Source organism: Cyprinus carpio, chromosome B21 (assembly GCF_018340385.1).
Source record: "Cyprinus carpio isolate SPL01 chromosome B21, ASM1834038v1, whole genome shotgun sequence".
NCBI classification, from domain to species: Eukaryota; Metazoa; Chordata; class Actinopteri; order Cypriniformes; family Cyprinidae; genus Cyprinus; species Cyprinus carpio.
The window spans coordinates 4,339,024-4,362,365 of record NC_056617.1 but is presented as its reverse complement, the minus strand read 5'-3'; the positions used below and the strand labels follow the sequence as shown (position 1 = coordinate 4,362,365).

At 34.9% G+C, this 23,342-nt stretch overlaps 2 protein-coding genes across 2 annotated transcripts; one reads left to right on the top strand and one right to left on the bottom strand.

Moving 5' to 3' along the window:
• The first annotated feature begins 949 nt into the window (after nucleotides 1-949).
• Nucleotides 950-21,446, top strand: taf1c (TATA-box binding protein associated factor, RNA polymerase I subunit C). The gene is given in 17 exon segments (XM_042747716.1): nucleotides 950-1,372; nucleotides 1,963-2,077; nucleotides 3,277-3,329; nucleotides 3,452-3,547; nucleotides 3,666-3,721; nucleotides 3,875-4,122; nucleotides 6,195-6,323; nucleotides 6,508-6,625; nucleotides 7,709-7,780; nucleotides 9,288-9,423; nucleotides 10,583-10,708; nucleotides 11,572-11,749; nucleotides 12,253-12,390; nucleotides 13,346-13,842; nucleotides 13,845-14,471; nucleotides 15,480-15,819; nucleotides 19,735-21,446. Coding segments are annotated over 16 exon segments (3,027 nt in total). The 5' UTR covers nucleotides 950-1,243; the 3' UTR covers nucleotides 15,789-15,819; nucleotides 19,735-21,446.
• On the bottom strand, nucleotides 16,647-21,610 carry LOC109045892 (cyclin-G2). The gene is made up of 7 exons (XM_042747715.1): nucleotides 21,469-21,610; nucleotides 21,131-21,268; nucleotides 20,799-21,049; nucleotides 20,479-20,557; nucleotides 20,285-20,383; nucleotides 19,750-19,952; nucleotides 16,647-17,610 (listed from the first exon to the last, which is right to left on the bottom strand). The coding sequence occupies exons 1-7, from the start codon at nucleotides 21,571-21,573 to the stop codon at nucleotides 17,493-17,495; spliced, it is 993 nt and encodes a 330-aa protein (XP_042603649.1). The 5' UTR covers nucleotides 21,574-21,610; the 3' UTR covers nucleotides 16,647-17,492.
• Between the last annotated feature and the right edge of the window lie 1,732 nt (nucleotides 21,611-23,342).

Here is a 23,342-nt window from a genome sequence, read left to right as displayed (position 1 = left end):
ATTCTTAATGCACAAAAATGAATGAATAAATGAATCCATTAAGTGCAATGGTACATCCGAATGCAAAAGTGTTAGATACGGAGAAGTCTGTTTGTGGCCTGTTCCTGTTTTTGATTGTACAGAAACAAGTTTTTTAGAGAGCTGACGAATAAGCCATACAAAATATTCAAATTCATTATGATTGAAGTTTTTTTATTTTGGTGAAATTGGTTTTCTTATCAAAAGTGAAAGTATCAAAAACAAACTTTTTATGTTGAGAACACGTAAATAAGCTGAGAACCAGTAAACACATGTGAAAAGCAGGATGTACAGGTGGAGGCGCTGCTTACATATTTATTAGTCCATAACACCAAATGGCCTAAAAAACATAATCTATAGGCTCACGACTTATTTAGCTAAATTCACAATTAAATTTGCTGAAACATTATCAGAAAATAACCAGATAAGAAGTGATACAATGTCATGTATTTGTTTATTTGTTTCTTTATTAATATATATTTATGTGTGTGTGTGTGTGTGTGTGTGTGTGTGTATATATATATATATATATATATTTGTTTGTTTCCTTTTTAATGTTATTTATTTATTTGCTCATATTTTTTAAATTATTTTATTTTTGTCATGAATTTATTTGTTTATTTATTGATATTTATGTATTTGTTTGTTTCCATTATTAATATGTTATTTATTCACTTGTTTTATTATTCGTTCATATTTTTGTTTGTATTCATTTTTAAATGATTTTCATTTATTTCTTTTTGTCATGAATTTATTTGTTTGCTTGTTTCTTTATTCATATTTTGTTTATTAACTTGTACATTTGCTTATTTATTCACTTTAATTTGGTTCTTTATTCATATTTATTTTTTTTAAATTTACTTCTATGTTTATAAAATTGCTCCATTTAGTAGTTTTATTTTGAAATGTGCGAAGTGCTTTTATTTTGAAAGGTTGTCTGGTGGCGGGCTTCCCTCGCGTTGATCAGCTGAGGCGTGCCTCGTGAGCAGCGGACGCGGGTTGTTTAGCGGCCACGCGGTCATCTGCCAGCCACGTTTTTTCAAAACACGTGCTAATATTTACAGTATTTGTCTTTATTAAAACGGCGTTTTCGACATATGACGATCTTAGAATGACATTCACACCAGACTGAATCATGGCAGCCATCAGAGCGCGTGTGGACACCTGGACGCACGAGGACATGCCCGGGCGTGTCTGATTCTCAGGGCCGGGGAAAGACACCACCATGGACAGCAAATTTCCTGACCAGCTTTTCCCACACTTCTATCTGGACGGACCGCCTGAAGTGAAGTCGAAGCATAGTTACGGAGGCTGGGGTTCATACGAGCGCGTGTTTGCTGTCAGTGCGGGCCCGGTAAGACGATACACGTCATAATGATGATGACATATCCGTTCTCATAATGAAAATAATGAACACAATGCAATACATTTAAGTTTAGCACAAACATAACATCTAACTTAAACGTTTTTGATTCCTAAATGTGACCCTAGACCTCAAAAGGGTCAGTTTTTTTAATCTTTTGAATCTGAAAGCTGAATAAATAAGTTTTCCATTGATGTGTGGTTTGTTAGGATAGAACAATATTTGGCTGAGATACAACTATTTGAAAATCTGTAGTCTGGGAGTGCAAAAAAAGTCAAAATATCAGGATTTTTTTCTTGATTTAATTTTTAATGGCATGTAATAATTCCTAAGTAGAGTAATGTAATGATGATGCTCGTTTCTTACAAAATATTTTGAGCAAGAAAAAAAAAAGACAGTAAATGTACATTAATAGGATGCACAAATGTGTCCGGAGCAAAGCAGTACAAGAGAATGAATGAGATGTTCAAGATATAGAAGTGGATATATACTGTGTTTCTCATCTACAGGTTTGTTCTACTTCACATTCAGCACCTGTAATTGTGAATCTGTGTCATGACTTGTTTAATGTGTGTTTACAGTGTGATGGTGATCAGTCATCGGTCCAGCATGTGTTTGAATCCCAGCACACTCTGAGTGGTGAGGAATGGGTGCCGCTCAAACCAGCCGTTACCCCTTTAATTCCACCATGTGAAGGTAAACGTGAGTTTTAATCATTTGATGGGCTCAAATTTTAAATCAGACTTCTTCAAATTCCAGAATATAAAATACAGTTTTTGCTTTAATGTAGTGTGTTTGCTTTGTACTGTTATAAACATATAGTCTGTGTATTTTGGCCATTTTTTTTTTTAAAAAAAAAAAAAAAAAAGTGAATTTAATGAAAAAGAATCAGGGTTGTTTTACTAATGAGAATGGCATTTATGTATAAAATTATGGCATTTAATAATATTTTTAATTGTTTTTTTTTATGCATTTTAATTGTATGTTTTAGTGATTTTCTCATGTGCTGTTGATTTCTATTAAGCTTTAAATTTTATTTCAGTTTTTGTGTGTGTGTGTGTTCTGTTAAGGAAAATCATTTATAAGATCATACAAGTTTTATTTTATGTTTTGTGATTTTAGTATTGTAATGTGATCTTTTTTTAGTAATTAAAATGTATAATTAAAAAAAAAACATTTTGTTTTAGCCTTGTATCAATTAACAAAATAAATTGTTTATATTAAGATTATATATGTTTATATCAGTTTTGGTTTTTTTACGTATTGTAAACTTTAGTATTTTATTTTAGTTTTATTTTTATTTTTTATGATTTTAATATTTTAATGTAAATTTATTTTGTTTTAGTTAGTAGCCAAGACAGTATTTTTGTTGGTTTTGTTGGCAGTAAGTTGGTTTTTATATAATATTTTGTTTTTCATTTTATTTGAGCTTCATGTCAATTGACAATTAAGTATATGAAGTATATATTTATATTAAGAAATGTATACATGTAGAAATGACATTTCTATTTAAAAATAATATAATTCATAAGATCATATAATTTCTGCATTTGTTTTTCAGTCTTGGTGGTTTTTAGTATTTTATTGTAAATGTATTTTATTTCTGTTTGTTGCCATAGCAACAGTTGAAATTATTTTAATAAGTTTGTTTTTTTATCTAATTTTATTTTCTAATCTTGTGAGCTTCTTGTCAGTTAATGAATTTAAAAGTTTTAGCTTTCATTAACAATAACACTTTAGAAATAAAGGTAATGTTTAATTGTAATGTCACACTGCAAAGAAGTGTTACTTAATCTAAAAAAGCTTTTTTTTTAATGTGAAATTATTGCATATTTGTGTATTTTTATTATAATTTTAAATTTCATTTTTTGTTTGTTTTCTCTTACCTTTCCAAGATGCCAAACTCTCATCTGATGTTCTTCCAGATCCAATGGATTTTCCGGAGCACGTAAGTTGAAGTAGTGTGATGCATAAAAAAAATTTGTTTTAAAGTGACTTTTTATGTCACAGTGTCTGTGAAATGTGTGTATATAGTACAAAAAGCAGTTTTCTCTTGGGTTTTCCCTTCAGATGCAGTATTTTTACAAGCATCACTATATGGATGCGTTCTCCACAATGGGACATTTGCTTCAGGACAACTTATCTTTCAAAAAGAAACAGCCAAAGGTGAGAGAGTCCCGATGTGTGTGGTGGTTGTGGTCAGAATTCATTTTCTTTTTTTTCTTTTTGTTATGTTTTCTAGTGGTTTTGTAATAGTTGTCTTCTGTTCTTGTTTGTCAATCAGGATGTTTTGTCAATGAGCTGGGCCAACAACTTCATAAAGGGCTTAAATTATAAAAGGTAAGATTTTATTTATCTGACTCAAGTATTAGTGTTTTACAATTGCAATATAACAAAAAAAAAAACAAATGGGTGAAGTTGGAGGAATAAATAAAGTAAATGGTGACAATAATGCCTAAAAATAATCAAAATCAAAACTTTTCTATCCGTTAGGTGTGAGGTCGCGTTTTACTCGCGGAAGGTCCGTCATTTGCACAATCTTGTCGGTGACGTTGTGAGCGATGTTCCTCCTTCTCTCCTGGCCTCGCTCCTCCATGAGGAGCTGACGTCTCAGCGGGAACAGCAGCGGTTCTGTGCAGACGCCACAGGGGGCGCTCTGGGATACGTGCCCTTACACGAGTCCCAGGGGTTCAGTGATGGCTGTCTGATCTATCCCAGCGGAGACGCAATGGACAAACTCAGTATCCTCTTTCGTAGTTGTCATATATCTTAGTTTGTTTGTTGCCATGTTGGTGAACTTTATTAAAGGGTTAGTTCACCCAAAAATGAAAATTACTCACCCCCTAACCAACCCACGAGTAAACCAATTTCTACATTAATTAAATCCATCATAAGAAACAATAAGGAAGTTATATTAAAAATTGTCTTTGATTTTTCAAGCTTTATCATTGCAGTCAGCGGGTGTTGCATCGCTTCAGTCCAAAAGATTTTAAATAAAAAGCGCCCATCCATTAAAAAAAAGTGTCTCACACTGCTCCGGGGGGTGAACAAAGGCCTCCTGTAGTGACTCGATGTGTTTTTGTAAGATAAATATCCATATTCAAAACGTAATAATCACTTTAATCTAGCTTGCACTCACTGTTGTAAATTAAGCAGTTCCATGCGGATGATGTACGAGGTCAGCGTCTCGTGAAAACCAACATTTGTTTACAGGATCAAAAGAAGCAAAGTTTCCTTAGTTTAGCAAAGGAAAACCAGTCTCCTCTTGGCTTATATCGAAATCCTCCGATGTTCTTTGTTACAAATCCTCGTTTTGTACTTCTAATTAGTGACCGTTGTTTTTGTTTTGTTTTTATCTCTCTGCTGTGTTTCTGCGTTCGTCACTTCTGAGCGGCGCATACGCAAACCTGACCTCCATACGTCATTCTCCGGAACTGCTTAGTTTACAACAGTGAGCGCAAGCTGGATTCAAGTGATTATTGCGTTTTGAATATGGATATTTTTCTTACAAAAATGCATCAATTCACAACAGGAGGCCTTGTTCACCCCCCGGAGCCATGTGAGACACTTTTTTTTTTTTAATGGAAGGGACCTTTTTATTAAACATCTTTTGGACTGAAGCAATGCAACACCCGCTGACTGCAATGATAGAGACAATTTTTAATATAACTCCGACTGGATTCATCTGAAAGAAGAAAGTCATATACACCTAAGATGCCTTGGGGGTGAGTAATACACAGCCTAATTTTCATTTTTGGGTGAACTAACCCTTTAAGGGGTCAATGATCTAATACAACACTTCAGCATCATATAAGTGAGATTTGCAAGACCAGGCATTGATTCATAATTTCAGTTCAGGTTTATGGTCATAAAAACACAGTAAAGTGGTAAAACAAAAGTCTTTATTATCATTTTCTGAGATCTTGAAGGACAGTTGACCCAAAAATATAAACTCTGTCATTTACTCGCCCTCAAGTTGTTCCAAATCTCTGGTTAACCGAACAGCTGACAGTAGCCACTAGCCATTGACTTCAGTAGTATGGAAAAAACACTCTGGAAGTCAGTGTGCAACTGTTTGGATCCCAATATTCTTTAAACTATCTTTTGTGTTCTTCAAAAGAAAGAAACCCATGTAGGTTTACAACAACTTAAGGATGAGTAAATGACAATTTTAATTTTTGGGGGGAATATTTCTTTAAACTTGAGGGTGAAAGAACGGGAATCATGATGAAGCCTAATATGATTATCAAACTTCAAAAGGCGATGAGTTAATAAAACAAACTTTCAAAGTCAGAACGTACTCTACAGGCTCACGCTTTCGGAGCAGTTCGCAAACAATGAATCATTTTGACTTAAAATATTTTCTTGAAAACCCCATTAATCTAGGATAATATTTCAATAATTTAACACAAGGTCCTCTTATTTCATCTTCAACTTATTTTAGACTAGCTGCCAAGGCTACATAATTAAGTTAATATTTCAGCTAATATTCATATTTGATTTTACTTCAGCATTATTAGTGCATATTTTAACTCTTTCATGTTATTGATTGACCTGGAAAGTATACATTTTAAAATAAGAGTCCCAAATGTGTTTTGGGATTGTTTATAATGAAGTCCCACCTTTTATACCGAGTTTTTACACTGAATATTATTGGTGTTTTTGTTGCACAGCAAAATATATCTAGTGTTTTTATTGACAAACTCTTGAGGCTTTCTGGGTTGCTCAGTCAAAGATCTATTATCATTATATCCTGAGAGTTATTTTGAGTGTTGGCATCTGTCATAATGTTTCCTTTACTGCCGTTCCTCAGATTTCCACAGGGTGGTGCAACAGTTCAGTGATGACAAGCCTCCTAGTTTCCTCATGGACTCCAAACCTTTTGTCTATTATTTGAATGGACCTGTCAGACAGATCAGTTCGGCCAATATGGAGGATATAGGTGAGATCTGAGAAATGCATGGGCTGAGAACAAACCATACATTAAGGAAGAGTCAATACACAAGCCTGAAGAGTGTTGCATTTTTGGTAATATGTCTGGAACTACCGATAAAACTCAAACAGTCGTAATCACTTCTGAAAAGGATTTCATGTCAAGAGTGTAACATCAAAACATCTGTGTGCAGGTAACGTGGCTGTGCGCTCGGATTATTTCTGTGGCGTTTGGTTGCTAGGAGACAAAAGAAAGCCACTGTTAATAGACGTCATCCAGACAAAAGATCGCTTCTCCGGCATCACTGTCAGGTGCGTTTGAAAGATCTCACGTTTCTCAAAACATGGTCCTGGTGGACTGTGATTATTCAGGCCTTCCTGAAGACTCCCTGCTAGTCGTCTAATCACTCACACAATCCAGTGTCTAGTTGATTTGGAACATATCCCTAGCGGTTATTCAAATCATCAGCACCTTTCTGAGTGGCCTGATATTCAAATGACTTTATTTAACTATTGCGCTGAATGGGTGTAAGCATTTCTGACTCCAAAGTTAGTTGTGTTTGTGCTGGTTTGCTGTATGTACTGGACACATTGGTCAAAATTGAAGTAATAAAGGCTATGCTGTATTCTGAATATAGCTGCATAAGAAAAATATACAGTACTGTTTGAAAGTTTAAGTCGATAAGGCTGCATTCATTTGATCAAAATTACAGTACAGCAGTAAAATTGTGAACTGTTTTCTATTTGATTTTATTTTATAATGTAATTTATTCCTGATGCAAAGCTGAATTTTCAGCATCATTACTGCAGTTTACAGTGTCACATGATTGATAACTTGAAGAATTATGACAAATATATTACTGTTGTGTACTAAAACATAATTCTTAAAGTAATAATATTAATATTTTGAAGGAATGTAATAGTCAAGATACATTTTCATCCATGTTTCGTTGTTCAGTGTGTATAAAAAAAGCAGGTGTTTTATTGTAGATTAAATAATATATTTTAATTCGACTATGTTTTAGACGTTTGGTGAAATCGTTAGTTTTAGTTCATTGGGCACCATTTTTGATGATAAATTTGTGTAAAGTCATAAAAGACAGAATACAGAAAAATATAATGGAAAACACAGAATTTAGGAAAAAATAAAATTGAATCACCCAGCCCTAGTTCTAAATATATAAAATATATAATTTTCAGTATCCTAGATCAGAAAGTTTTCATATTTGTTACTTTTGTGGATTTAAAATTTATTTCTAGGCAGCTGTCTTGAGAAAAGCAGGAATGTGGTTTAGGATATTGTCTGGATCTGCAGGATGTGTTTTAGCCTTTGGCCTTTGTAACAGTAGCTAAAGCTGTGACTTGAGTTAAAACCTTATGTTTTGTCCTCAACAGTCCACACTTCCCCAATGAGCTCGCGGTGGTCAATGAGCGGGGAGCAGCTTATCTTTGGACTGCGAAAAAAGGGTATGTGTGTTTAAGAACAATATGTGCTTCACTGGCTGTTATCTTGTGCATGGAGCTCAACGTCTTCATCATATCAGCTTCCTCTACAAAATGTTCTTTAGTTGAGTTCGTCCAGTACCCAAGCGCATAGTAATAGATGTTTTTATATCCGCATTTTAAATCTGCTTCGAGAGAACTTACTCAGCTCGTGTTTTAAACTCAACTTTCAAACCCTTTGCCATAGTTCAGAGATTCCCAAACTTTTTTGGTTGAACCCTTATGACCTCAGAGAGAGAGAGAGCTATATATCATAGATATATATATCAAATTTTTATTTTTTATTTTTATAAAAAAAAAATTTTTTTAAGTGTCACCTGCGATTTTAAGTTAATATTTCAGGAATTTAACAACACGTTTGCATGTTCACGGTTCTCTGACATCTGTTAATGGTCACATCAGATCAGTGTTATCTTAGTGTTATTTATATATTATAGTTCAAATTTGAAATTAGTTTCAACTTATTTTAATTTTAGTTTAAGTTTTAGCAGTTTTATGTGCTCTTGTCATTTTTATTAGTTTTGAAAATTTCCATTTAGGTTTAAATTTATATTTATTTTACTTTTAATAATTGTACTAAGTATTGTTATATTTATTGTTATTATTAAATATTTTATAATTAGATTTAATTTTTCTTTTTTACATTTAATACTTTAATTTTATTTTAATTTAGTTGCCAAGGCAATATTTACAGTCTAGCTGTAACATTTTACTTTCTTTCATTGTAACTTTATTTATTTATTCTATAATTTGTTTTGTTTCAGCTTAATTTCAGTTAGCTGAAAATATATATTTTTTGTTTAAGTGAACAATAACAACTGCGTGACATCAATAAATAAAAAATATCTAAATATAAATTAAATAAAAAATATTTTTTTTATGATGTTTTATTTGTTTAATTTATTTTAATATTTTGTTTAATTCATTTTAATATTTTAGTGCGACTTTTATTTGGAAGCTAGTGTAAATGTCAAGATATTCCATGAATGAAAACATACATTTTGTTTATCACAGAACATTATCATCTGGCTTCAGAAGATATTGAAAATAGTGCATGATCTGTATTTCAAACTGCTATGATATTTTAATGGTGCTTTTTCAAACAGGACAAACCCAGTCCACTTAAAACAAAGTTAAAATTTCACCTTTTGTGTTTCATAAAACATAAAAAAAATCATAAGATTTTAAAATGAACTGTGGTGCAATTGTGAAATGTGTTTGTCGTAAACAAATACCACCGGAAGCTGTTTACTGCAACAAAATACATGTAATGCATTGAAATTTGTTTGCATATTACATTCACCTCAACCATAAATCCTACATGAAAGCTTCAGTTTCCACTCCTGTTTCCACTTGCGGGTTAATAAGTCTGTCTGCTGAGCTGATGCAAGCTGCAGCATATGATGCAGTGTGTGTGTGTGTGAGATGTTGCAACCTCTCCAGAAGTTTGTGACATTCTGTTCTCTTTCAGATTGCAGAAGTTCCGTGAAGAAGATTCCAACCTGTACTTCAATGCTAAGTCGCCATGGCGATGGTGTGAGTTCTCCTGTCACCCGAGAGTGATGGTGTATGCTGAAAGAACAGGGGCGGAGCTTACAGACATTCGGGTAAAGCGTCGCCTCTTATTATTGAAAAAAAAAAAACCTGGTTACGGATATCCTGTATAGAAATGAGTCCTTAATAAACATTTAGCACTTTAACAGAGTGCACTTTTCATTCATTTTCATAGTCTAACCAACCACTGCAATCAGTGGTAAAAATATACAGTTTATTGCACGTTATACCCTATAATTCCTCAATCAAAAGTGGATGTTACTGAGACAAAATAAATATTATACAGCTAAAGACACACCTCTTCTGTGAACTCTTAGGCCTAACTAATCCACAACCATTAACAAAGGTGCTTACTGTAACTCATATTTAAAATAAAGTCTTGTTCTCTTTCTCTTCTTGTCTGCACTTCACTTCTGCACTAGTTTGCATACTAATTATGCTTATGCTTTCAATTCGGAATTGTATGTTGAATAATAAAGTCTCTGGATAAATGTAAAATGTCAGTGTATTTGGCTGGTTGGATGAGGTAGGACAGGTGAAGAGGGACCACTTAATATTATGATAATATACATATATCAAAATTACATTGTTATAATTTTTATATTAAATTATTAAATGTAATTTAATGATGATTTAATAACAATTTTTAATCTCGTTACCACGTTTTTATTAAGTCTTATTTTTCATTGTAGTAGGATTTAATAACAATAATTAGATGTTTTTTTTTGGTGTTCTTATACTATTAATTTTAAAAGTTGTATCTAGTTTTATTAAATGATATTGTTCATAATAACAGGATTTAAAAATAATAAAAATTAAATAGTATTATAAAATGCTATTATTATTTTTAAGTCTCTTATATTTTTTATCTAATTATTATTATTATTATTATTATTATTATTATTATTATTATTAAATCAAATTCTTATAAGTATTAATTGGATGTAATGATAATAATTAAATAGTTATAATAGTAATTATCAGTATACAGCATTTAAAATATAAGTATTTTAAGACCTTTTAAGAAATTAAATGTAACGTATTTGGTGAAGAAAGATCTTTTAATTAAGCTGAATTTACTCCTTTTTGTATCATTACTGTTTATTTTAGTTTTGTGTATGTTATAAATATTCTTTTGTTTCACGTTGTTGTTGTTCTTCTCTTTATGGGGTTCTCAATTTATTATTAATCTTTGTCACTTCCTCTATGCAGAGTGCTGATAGTAATCACACGTTGTTTCGGATCGGAAGGACAGCAGCTTGTATGTCGGGAGAGCGAGTGATCCTCACCAAATACCTGAGTAAAAGCCACGCCCATCACCACCTCATTAATACCCAGGTAAACGCCGTCATATATCACATAACATCTGAGGGTTTGAGTCAGATACTAGCCTGAAGGAGTGGCAGCGGTGGCTCACCCTGTGGTTTTTCCAGGCGAGCCTCCAGAACTTCCTTGAATGATGATCTGTATCAAATGTCATTGGATTCAACACACCCACAACACTGAACCTTTTTTATTCTTTACAGGGAATGTTATCATCAGTATCAGTATAATTAGAGATTTGGTCTTTAATGCTGTGGAACGTTTCCTTATTGAATGTATTGTATCACTGTGATCTTGACCACAAAAAACACCTTGGCACTTCCATGGTATTTCTGTGGTAATCTAATTTGATGTTCAGGCAACTTTTATTATTATCAGTGTTGAAAACAGTTGTGCTGCTTATTATTTTTGTGGAAGCCATGATGCATGATTCTTTGATGAATAGAAAACGGAAATTATTTGAAATAGAAATCTTCTGTAACATTATAAATGTCTTTACTGTCTCTTTTGATCACTTTAATGTACCCTTGCTCAATATAAGTATTCATTTCAATTCATTTCAATCCAAAAAAAAAAAAAAAAAAAAAAAAAAAATTGAACCATAGTGTATATGAAGAGTTCATTTGCAAAAACAGATAACTCAGTTTCTAACAATTTTCATTGTGCATTTCAGTCAATCTCAATCAAACTGCAGTTGGGTTATTTTGATTAGGTTAAAACATAACCAAAAATACAGCTAACTAACACAAAACACAAAAACATGATAACATATCTGTTTTTGCAAATAAACTCTTCATGTTTTAAGACTCACACTGTTACTGGTATCTGATGCCTTCAGTGTGCGGTGTAAGAGAAATAAAGCACTTCCTTGTCTGCAGTTTTCCACCTACATCATGGATGAACGGGTTCCCAGCATCCCCATGCTGAAATGGGACCATATGATGGAGTCTCCACCGATGTTTGCCTGCGATTTGCCAGCACAGACCCCGAGGCAAACGTGCAAACTGCTGCTGGGTGCTCAGAGGTCACAGGAACTCATGTTACTGCAGTACACGGGTGAGGAGTTGGTGTATGAGCAACAGTTTCCTTTGGTTACTCGTCATAAATTGTGCTTTTATGTATTTAGATGATGCGTTCATCCAAAGCAAATTACAGTGCATCATCATCAGCCTGTTAGTTTGTATGTAATGTGCACCAGCTGTAGTACAGGAAGATTATTATGTTTATGCAAAGCAAGTAATAGTGGTATCATATGCAAGTTGAATTGTATTGATTCAAAAATATGGTTCTGCTGCATTGCTTTTGCAATTTTGTAATGTAAATGAGCTGGGTAGGTGTCTTTGACTGGCAAAAAACTTAAACTGTTCTTTTGATTTTATACGTTATGCTGCTTGCTGTTTTTGATTGCAATAATGTGTGAACTGCCAATAAGGGAGTCTTCAAACAACTCCAAACAACTTGTGGTGTAATGGTTTGCTCTGTAATAAGTGTCGCTTCGGATAAAAGCATTTTTCTAAATAGCTGAGTAAATGACTGCATGTTAATTTTATGTCGCTCAGGTGGGAGAGAGCACGTCTGTCAGACTCGGGGATCCATTCAAAAGCTTTCAAGTCCCAAAGAGAGTCTGAGCCACCTAAACCTTCTGCTACCCCACAAGAGACACCTCGCTCAGAAGAGACTGAACGTGCCTGCTGCAGGTCAGGATGCTTGTACAGCCATTTCAGCAGTTTTGACTAGAATGATGTATTTACTCTGTGAAATAATTGTCAGTCAAAACAAATAACCGATTTTGCATTTATTGCTTTATTAAAGAGCTGACGAAACCATAAGTAGAATAATTCATATGACTGTAGTTTGCAAATTAGGATAATCGCCGGTGAATTGAATGAGACATTAAGTAAAGTGGGATTGCTAAGCTTTCCTGTTCCTTCACAAGCAAATTGATGGTAACACCACCTAACTCTAGCTGGGGTTGTCATGTGCAAAAAAGTCCAAGATTAACTTTTATAACATCTGCACAATTTGTACATTTTTCTGACAAGATTGCAATTTTAAAAATTAAAAAAAAAAAAAAAAACTGCAGCACAATTTGGCCAACAATTTTGTCATTTGTATACCAAGATTACTATTAAATAATAATTTTTTTTTTATTTTATTAATAAAATAAATAATTTTATAAATATTTATTAGAATTATTGACAAACAAAAAATAGGAAGTATCACTGTAAAATAAAGAGTGTTTAAGAAAAGAATTTTAATTTCATATGATTTATATGTCTTCATTTTCTAATGTTGAACCATCAAGCTTTTATTTTGGTGGAAAACCTTAAAACCTCTCGTTTGTTCACAACACCCCTATACTTCTCAGCACAAGTATGGAGAGGATGTTTGGCGCATGTTGTGTTATCAAATGCACGTTATATGTGACCAAAACTCACAGCAGATGAAGAGATGGAGTTTGTGTGATGGAGCCTCTCTGAGAAACTGAAAACACTGGATCAAGAGCTGCTCGTGTGTAAAACTTGCAGTGCATATTCACTTAAATCATAGCCTTTGTGGTTTTGGTTTTATTTCAGTTATTCAAACAGCCCTACTCTGTCATTAGGTGCAGTGATTACCAGACTAATGTTCTGCTTTCACATTCTTCCTCAGGTTTCACAGCTGTACAGAAGAAGGACTACCTGTCTGTTTTCCAGCTCACAGAAACCGGAGACATCTTTTACCAAATGCTGAAGTTGCACACAGATCAGACAGCAAGCAGTAATGACGCACCAGAACAATCTGTCAGTGTGCAACCTACAGTAGAAACTGGAGAGAGCGAGAACATGCAGTCCTGCACTGACAATGACGACCAATCTGTTCAGAGCGACTCTGAGACTGAGGGACGGCAGGCGGCGCTTCGTCATTTGGAAGTAATTGACAATGTTGATAATGACGGCTTAAATACTTTGGATACAAATGAAAATATCAGGAAAGAACCATCAAGCAATCATCAATTGGGAATAACCCAACTGGTTCCACCAGACCGCCCAACCCAAGCAAGGATCCAGATCTCCAAGCTGCCTGGAACAAATGGTTTAAGCCCATTTTCAAAAAGGCTGATGCCAAAAAGCGTCACCATAAATTTCGGCGGATCAGAACGGATGATTTAAAGTGCATGATGGGCAAAAAGCTTAATAAACCAAAGGAAGATAAATGGATGAGACTGAGGAAAGACCTTCAAGAGGTCATGAGGAAGAAAGAGATGCTCTTGCATGGGGTCACTTACCTCCCTCACCTGAACGTTACGCCGGTTCCCGATCCTGTAGATCCCGATGACTGGCCTGACGATGTGAGCCAGCGGTTGGCTGCGTCGTGGGAGGGCCAGTGGACATACTGGTGGGAGGAGAAGCTGGGTTTGAACCGGGACGAGAAAATCGCAGCTCTCCGTCGAAAGCGTCGGAGACAGAAGCAGGCCAAAGCTCGCAAACGCACCTCACTTTCTGGAAGCTTCACCTCGTCTGTGAGTTACCAAGAGAGTCTCTCTGGTTTGTCATCGGTGGAGAGTCAGTGTCTGGGTTCGGATGAAGAGACTTTGGAGAGCTCGAACTCGCAAGCTCCGGACATGGAGGAATGGAGAGCCAGACCTGAGATTCACAGAAAGAGCCCCGTCATACTGAGACGGTTTTTAAATGAACAATCGACTGCAGACAAATCTTTCAGATCTCCTAAAAAATCTCCTCCAAGGCCGGATCAAAACCTTTTGACATCTCCGTCAAAATCTCAATCTTCCATTCAGGTAAGGATTCCTTAATATGGAATTTTTAAAGCCGATACTGATAAATGATCATTTGTAGCTATTTGTGGTGATGCCTATAACTGATCATTTTAATTTTTGACTTTTGAAAAAAATAAATAATACATTTAAAAACTGATCAATTAAAATGATTCTCTTGAATCAGAGTGACTGTCATAGATTTTATGCTGGTTTAATTAGATATTAATGACATTAAACTAGCATAAATTGTATTGTGTCCATTTGATAAAAATTTAGAGTCAGTTTTAATAAGGAATAATAATTTTATTCAACAAGAATGCATTAAAATGATCAAATGTAGGGACATTTATAATGTTAGAGATGTTTATTTAGAAATAAATAAAAGGCAGCACAGCGGATTTCAACATTGATAATATTCAGAAATTTCTTGAGCCGCAAATCAGAATATTAGAATGATTTCTGAAGGATCATGTGACACTGAAGACTGGAGTAATGATGCTGAAAATTCAGCTTTGCATCACGGGATTAAATTACATTTTACAGTATATTAATATAGAAAATGGTTAATTAAAATGGTAATAATATTTCACAATATTATTGTTTTTACTGCATTTTTAATCAAATAAATGCAGCTTTGGTGAACAAAAGAGGCTTAAAAAATCTTACAAACCCCCTTTAACTTTGAGGATTTATTGTTATCCTGATAAATCGTTTTAACCGATCGCTAAACAGTGGAATAACAGAAACATAAAATGAACAACACCAAAATGTGTCAAAACATAATACACATTTTTCAACTTTGTTTACTTTGTGTTTGAGCTTGTTTAATCTGGATCCTGTTTTGTGTCATTTTCATGAATAAGCAAAAACATGCCTATGTATGATTTTTTGTGTTTGATGTTTTTGCTTATTTCATCTTGACATATAAACAAAATACTGTATTTATAATGTCATATGTGTACTGGCAGCAGATTGTCGCAATTTTTTTTTAAACAGTACTTTTGATACGTTGTTCATCTTTAATTTCAGGTTGAACGACCGACCTCTAGAACCCCTAGTGTTGCAGCAGGGATGGATTTGGGTCCTCCTGCGTCGCTTCCCTCCACACAGCCAACATCTGTCCAATCGAAAAGGCGCAAGGAGTTTTACCTTAGTTCCCTTCCCACGTCCCAAATGTCGACTCAGGACTCCGCACTGGATGGTGGATATCCTTCACCTCGGATTCACCTTTCTTCTCCGACTCCATCTCATCCTTCCTTGTCTTCTCAGAGAGTTTCCCAATTCAGAAGCCTCTCTCAGGCCTCCCAGCCAAAGAAGAAGTCTCGGATGGGCTTCTGAAGACCCGCCTCCGAACAAGGAATGCTGCAAGGCAAGTGACCTACTTTTTGTGTGGTGTCGAATGTTTGGGTACTGTACAGAGGCAGGATGTGTTTCAGCGAGAAACTCGAGCAAGTACTGAGAGAGTCTGTGAGGAACTGCACAAATATTTGTGCGTTTGTAATAATAGCAAATGCTTACTGTTTGAACCAATTCGAGCGTGCTTGTGGTCTTCAGCATAGTTGATGTCAGCTTGCTTTTCTCACTTGATGTATGCGTTTACATTTAACTTTTATAATGGCTATAGAGGAAAACAGAGGCATTATGAATATCTCGATTGTTATTTATGGCTTTCAAATTCATATCTGAAAACATCTTCAAATGCTTGCTGTGTGTTTTTTTTTTTTTAGTGTTCTCCTTCAGAATTTCATCAGTGTGTAGTGCATTGTGTGTAATGAAACTGATCCTGTGGTATTTTTATGGCATGTTGCCCACCTGTTCCTGCAAGGGAACAGAAAGATTGTTTCCAGCTTTTGACTGACTAGACATGCACTGGTTGTTGGTTTCTCATAAGAATCAGTTCCTGTTTTTGGGGAAACTGAAATCGCATCACTCTGAGGGGAGTTGCATCATGCACTGGTTGTTTGTAAGTGTGTAAATCAGCTGATAACATCATGACGTTGTAGTTGACGAAGGCTCTTGCGTGATGAAGCCGCTGCTTTGTCTTACTGTTGCTGTGTAAAATATCCTGCGGCGCCGGGTCGATTTACAACATCTGCTGTCTGTTTGCCATTTGCTGTGTGTGTGTGGGATAGTTGAGGCTCTTAGGAACACAGAACTGATTCAGGAAAACCAGACTAAGCAAAACAGGAGACTTAGTGAATTTCAAAATAGCTTTTTTATTTGTGATTTTTATTTTTATATATATTTTACCATGACAAAATTAACAATAAATAAGTTAATATCTACAAGATGCTATACAGAACGTATATGCATTTTTATGCATTTTTTTTTTACATTATACAAATGTACATTTTTATATTGAATAAGGTTTTTTAGGCTTTTTTCAACATACAGTATTTGTCTTCATACATCGGCTAAAGTGAAACTTATACTAAGTTGGCAAGTAGGTTAACAACATCACACTCACATACACACACGAAAAATAAACAATCCACTGTTTTTCTGTGAACACCATGCGCACCACAGTAAATCTCTGACTGTTCGACCTCAGAGAGGCGGCAGTTCTGCAGGCACGCAGCTTTCCCGCTGTCACACGCATACAATCATAATACAAAACTGTGCAAAGCACCAAAGTACAAGTCTTAAGATGTTCTCTAACAGTCTAGTGTACCTTGGATATGTCATATTGAGTCGCCTGGAATGCTGACAAATCCGAACATGCACCAACTACTATATATGCTACAGCTACATCTTTTTTTTTTTCTTTTAAGTTTTTAGCTGCCAGTGTTTTGCAGTGCTGAATTATTTCACTTTTAGCTTAACACGAGTAATCAAGAGAGATGTTTACAGTATTTGGACTGGCTTTTTGTAAAGCCATAAAAGAAGAGTTTTAAAGTACAATTCTGATATTTTGGACTCGGTGGTTTTTTGAACCCAGGCACAATGGCACCTCGCTGTATATCTTCAGGTTTCCAGCCAGGAGAGGTCTGTGACATCATCATCATTGGTGGTTGTGCTCCTTGGCAAGTGGTTTAGAGCGTATTACTGTCTGTGGGCACGGGAGCGGAAGTTCGGGGGGAAGTAGGGTCCCTCGGCATCGCTGCCCAGTGAGCTGCTCAGACTCTCTTCCCCGGAGCTCAGGTCTTCGCTTGAATCCTCACTGTCGAAAGAGAAAAGAAAACAGTCAGATGCGCTCTCATCTATTTCATTATTTAACACAAATTCATAAAAGAATATTGTATTTTAGTGTTATTTTAGTATTTATATACTATTATAGTAATATTAATATTATGAATGGGTTTTTATTTTTATATTTTGTTTTAATTTCAGATATGGGTCATTTTAGGAATTTTATGCTTCTCTTTTATAAGTATTTTTTTTTTATATTTCTCTTAACTATTGCATTTTCATTTTGTACGTAAACATTTGTATTTATTTCTATTTAAATAAAATTGTTTCTTGTATTTCAGCCTGTCATTTTAGAACTTAAACCTGTTTTTTGTAAATTTATACTTGTTAATTTTTTCAGTTTTAGCTATTTTAGTCCTTAAACTTAGTAGTAATCAGTTAGTAAACTTAATTAGTAAAAGACCTTAAACTTAGTAGTAAACAGTAATTTTAACTTACTATTTCTGTTTTTTATATTTCTTCTGATTTTTAAATTTTTTATTTTAGTACTGTTTAAGTTTTTTTTTTTCATTAATTATTTTTAATCTAATTTATTTATTTTTATTTCAGCGTTATTTGAAATAAACAATTTTTAATCATTTTAGGTTTTGTTTTTGTTTTTTAGTAGTTTAGTTAGACCTATACATTTGCCCCATAGACATCCACTGTAAACAAAGGTTTTTGTCCACAAAATAGTCTAAATTATTATTTGTGGTAATGAAGCTCGACTGAAATCATGTATGCGGTTAACCTGGAATATTACTGTCGTAATAGGGGAAAAAAAACTGTCAAATGTCAGATCTTGTTTTGTACTTTGTCAAACCGACCCCACCTCGCACGCCCTTCTCTTACTCACAGGTGATGCAGCACAACCTGTGACCTGTTTGTAAATAGTCACTATTCACTACCCACATTCCACTGCTGCACTTAGTTTGGCATGTATGCATATCTAAGCTATTAGCCATCTCAAAACAGTACGTCCTGTCTGGATTTTCAGCTTGTAGTCAGCTCTGTTGGTGAGCCTCAGGAATGATTTGTTGCTCCTGGTGAGAAAAAGGCTCTCGGGTTGGTTGCTAAGACGTGACTAACTATTCGTAGTTATCAAGTAACACTGTAAGGACACCTAATGGGTGGGGCGTTCAGAAAGAACTTCAGCCTGTGCTGATGAGGTTGTTACGTAAAGTGTTGTGTGTCAGTAAAACGCAATGGTTTAAGTCGTCATGTGATGGGGAAAAACTGTGATAGAACTGAAACCAGAAGTTGTGATGGAAAATTGACAGGCGTACTTTACGTAAATTATTCCAAAGTTTGTGTGCGGCTTTTTCCTGATATTTTAGACTTTCTGCTATTTCCTGTTATCAGTAGAATATGAAAATATAATCACTGTAATGTTGGGATATAATGTGACTGGTTAGTTCCTTTATGAGCTCATGAAAGAATAGTTATTTTAGTACTATTATTTAATATATAATAGTATTAAAATTTTGGATTTTTATATTTATTTTTCATTTTAATTTTAGTAAATTTGTGCTTTTGTAATTTTGTATTATTTTATGTGAATTAATTTGTGTTTATAAAATGATATTCTTTATTTTTTTAGTATTTACATGTACGTACTATTATAGAATTTATTATTTTGAATTAGCTTTTATTTTTACATTTTCTGTTTTCATTATAATTTTAGTTTAAAGGTAGTTTAATTAGTTATTTTTATTATAATTTTCTATTTAGCTTTTCATTTCTATTTTAACACTTTTAAAATTTAAATTAAAATATTTTTGAAATATTGCATTTGCAACTAATTGAAATAAAATATAATTCAATTTATTGTCGTCTTATATTTAACATTATTCCAATTACCAAAAACTATTTTTAATAGCTTTAAATTTAGTTTCATTTTGACTAGTACATACCTTTTAGACATCCACTGCAAACATAACTGATTTTTGTTTGTTTTCACGAACTGAGTGATGAGTCTAAATGACTTTCTGTGGTAATCAAAGCTCTACAAAAAAAACATTTATACGCTTAAAACCCAAAATATCTCTCTCTTCTCCCCCCCCCTACACTTTATAACAAGAGTGACATACATACTCATGCCTTTTTTTCCCCTCAGGTGAGCTGTGTTTACCTCTCGCTCTCGTCCCACGCGCCCTCCGGGATGGTTGGCAGCTCGGGGACGCTGCGGTAGCTGCTGTGCAGGTTCTGTGCCGTCCTCCGCGAGACGATCCACACCAGTTTCTTGTGGTCAGGTTTGGCACATTCTGGAGAGGAGTATTCCCTCATACACTGACCTACCAGACCTCGCCAGCGCGCTAGGTCAGCCTTGGAGATCTGCAAACAGACACGGCTGCATTAGACACCAGCTTACATAAGAACAGGGCAAAGAGCCAGCCTCATTTTGGACAGGAGTAAACCAATAGCCTGCTGGCAACAGGACTGGGTTAAGAGCTTTGGATTCTTCCTACTCCATAGATGTTTAAGTGCTGCTGAAACTAAAGGTGTATATATATATTTTTTTTTTAATTATAAATTGTCTGATTAAACTACTTGACTCTGAACCAAACAGAGCGGTCTGTGACATTTAACTTAATTTCTTCACTTTTAAAAAGTTTATATTGATGCTCAGGTTGTTTAAAAAGGTTGACATACTTATGAATTTTTACCTTCAAGTGTGTTTGTATGCGCTGGGCGATTTCTAGCAGGTCCGCAGACTGTAAGGCCTCGATCTCAAGCATCAAGAGCGACAAAGCGAGCACCGAAGGCTAAAAAAAAAAAAAAAAAAAAAAGAGAGTTTATCAGAATTCAAACTTCTATGTAACTTGCTTTAAGAATCACTGTTTGTTTAAGTTGTTCTTACTTTTGCTTTGGAGAAAACGATTCTGCATAGGCAGGCTTTCAGCTGGGCTTCAAGTTTGTCAAGATTCAGGACGTCTTTTCTGAAAAGGAGAAAAAGAATTGGTGCATTAGAGAAATTTTGTTAGCCGAGCTGTTTGCCATTTAACAAGTCTAGTCAGAAGATAATCTCCTAGTTTCACTGTGACCCATATACAGCAAAGTGCACTTGCCAGCTCTGTTTAACAACCTTTACACAAGTCAAAGTTTCCATTGTTGAGCCTACATGTTAATAGAGTTTATCTGGCGCAGAGTCTGAAGTTTGATAATGCCAGCCGTTCTCACCTGTTGGACGTGTGCGAAAGTGCAATGCCGTGGTACAAATGCAGGAAGGTTAAGGCTGTGACGGCTTTTAACTGGAAGTTGAGCTTCTCCGAAATGATCTTCTCCATTCGGCTGAGGTCCGAGACGGTGAACTTGCACTGGCTGATGCGAATGAGCTCATGGCTGGACGAAACATTGCACTCCTCTTCGGTCACTCGAGCGGCGATGTGAAGGCAACCGATGCTGATGCAGGCCAGATACCTGGGCTGAACCTTCAGGCGACACAAAAGCGATCAGTCATAGCACATTTTATTACGTTAATCGAATGCATTGATCTATAACTAACTGCTTACCTTCATCATAGCTATAAACCTGTCCAGCAGGTTAACGGCTAGTACAAAGGTCTGAGTGCTGTACCCGAAGAAACTGGTCAAGCTCCAGAGATCTTCCACTCGAGCATCTCGACATTTGGCTGAAACTCCGTTACCGTTCTATGTGGATGAGAAATAAGTTACATTAAAAGTTTAAAACCGACATTTTGTCAGATGCTTTAAGAGTAAAAGATTTTTACATCACAAAAGGTATTTTTACAGTATGCAATGTACAGAAATACAGTGCAGATTTCCATAACTGTTATTTATGTTTTCAAATAAAGTTTGTATTTTCACAGGGGTTTGTAAAACTAGTTTACCTCTTGTGTGGATTCAATCAAACTGAGTCCGGTTTCCTTTGGCAGATACTGAACCTCCTGGTCCAGATTGCTCTTCAGTTCCTTCATCAGTCTGAACGCCTCCATATTTTCACTTTATTTGTGTTTCAAGTCGTCAAAACACCTTTAAAAAGGCAACAAAGCAAGCAAAGTTAAGTCAATTCCGTTCACCCAGGGCTGTGGGTCAAGGTTTTGCCCAGCCCCTTTCGCTCAGCTGAGCCTCGGTGTCGGGTTTCGCTGGTTAACGCCTTCCTACAGGACATCCAAACAAATAAACCCGACCCAGCCCGAAGGAGATGGACGAATAAATGTGAAATATTCCTTTTTAAAACGCTTTGACCTAAATAATGAGGTTAAAACTGGATCGAAAGTGAATATCTTCCAGTTGATCCTTCAGCTTGAAAATACCTCGACTAGAGGGGGAGGGGTTTAAATCTTCTCTACAGTTTGTTTTCGACATTAAATTATATACGACCTATTTGTATATTACAGTAACGTTATAATAAATTTGGTAGCTGAAACTTAAACCGATCTATGGGCTCGACTCACATTTAAACGGAAATTGATTTCAAATTGCAAATGTACCGTTACTGGCTTCGAGAGTAAACATTAAAGACCAACAAAAATAAGGGATTCGTTCATTCCAGTAAAAAAAATCTATAATTTTCATTAGTGACATACACAAATGATCGATAAAATTTCATAAAATACCGTTAAAGTCGAAATTAAATATACACTTCAAGTCAAATTCTAACGTTAGTCCACAAATACAAGCAAAGCCAGAGATCAAGCCCATTTCAGAAGAAAAAAACCCCAAAAGAAATACGACCATAACATTTAAACAGTGACAATTCATCTGCATAGACATTTTAAAAGGAAACAAATATCTTCTAGAAGGTTAATAAAGGTACATTACCAGGGATGTCAAAAGGACATATTGTGTTTGTGTATCCGAGAGTCTTTCGTCTTGTTTTCTCTGCTTCTCTTTCCTTTTGTTGACGTTGAATGTAGCTCCTCCCCCTTCGCCTGTCACGTAGGAAATGTAAGTCGCTCTGTTTAGATAGCTGTACGCGTTTTAAAACGGCTGCTGTTATCATTTCTATATTTAATGAAGTGTGTTGTATTATATTTTATCGTTATGTTACATCTGTTTTAAATATTTCGGCTGTTAAAGCATACAAGCTTGGTTTGAGAGCGTTCTGTGTTGTGAGATATTGATAGGCTAACGGACCAATAGGATCGCTCGGAGATGTAGCGTTCAAATAGTCCGCCCAAAATTCTCAGCGCTCATTGGCTGCTGGTTTTCATGTAGACGTCGGCTATTGGTTAGCGAATCGATAGCTCGCCCTTCTCTCTAAATGGTTGTTGCTGTTTTGACAGGGTTGCCGGGGAAGAAAATAAAGTACAAATGCATTCTTTAACCAGATGCTGATTTCTTGATAACAGTTTCTGTGTTTTCCTCTTACAACCATTCTTCCTGAGAATATTTCTTTACGTCAAGAGATCACATTGAATTTAATAAAATAACGGAATTTGTTTAAACTTTTAGCTTTCTTCCTAAAGCTTAATATCCGCGAGGGAAAATAGTTTGTAATTTTATAATTATGTTATAATTTATTCAGACATTTAATATTTTTATATATCTATTTTGTACGATGTTTTATGTATTTCTGTGTCATCTTGAGACCCTGAATAGGATTGCATATGAAAGTAGTCCCTCTGCTACAGTACGAGCTACACTCCAAAATCCATTCGACAGGTTAAGTAGTTCCGTTATGACAGTTACCGAATTCATAAAAAAATCCGTTGAAAATGAAAATCAAATTTAAATGTTGTACTTTAGCACTTTCAACCGT

Bases quoted from the DNA above. Each gene is read 5' to 3' on its own strand.
- LOC109045892 (XM_042747715.1), bottom strand. From the start codon at position 21,573: ATGGAGGCGTTCAGACTGATGAAGGAACTGAAGAGCAATCTGGACCAG. The intron at 21,269-21,468 runs GTAAACTAGTTT...TCATCCACATAG, and splicing joins TGATTGAATCCACACAAGAG to AACGGTAACGGAGTTTCAGC. The intron at 17,611-19,749 runs GTAAACACAGCT...CTCTTTCGACAG, and splicing joins GCGTGGGACGAGAGCGAGAG to TGAGGATTCAAGCGAAGACC.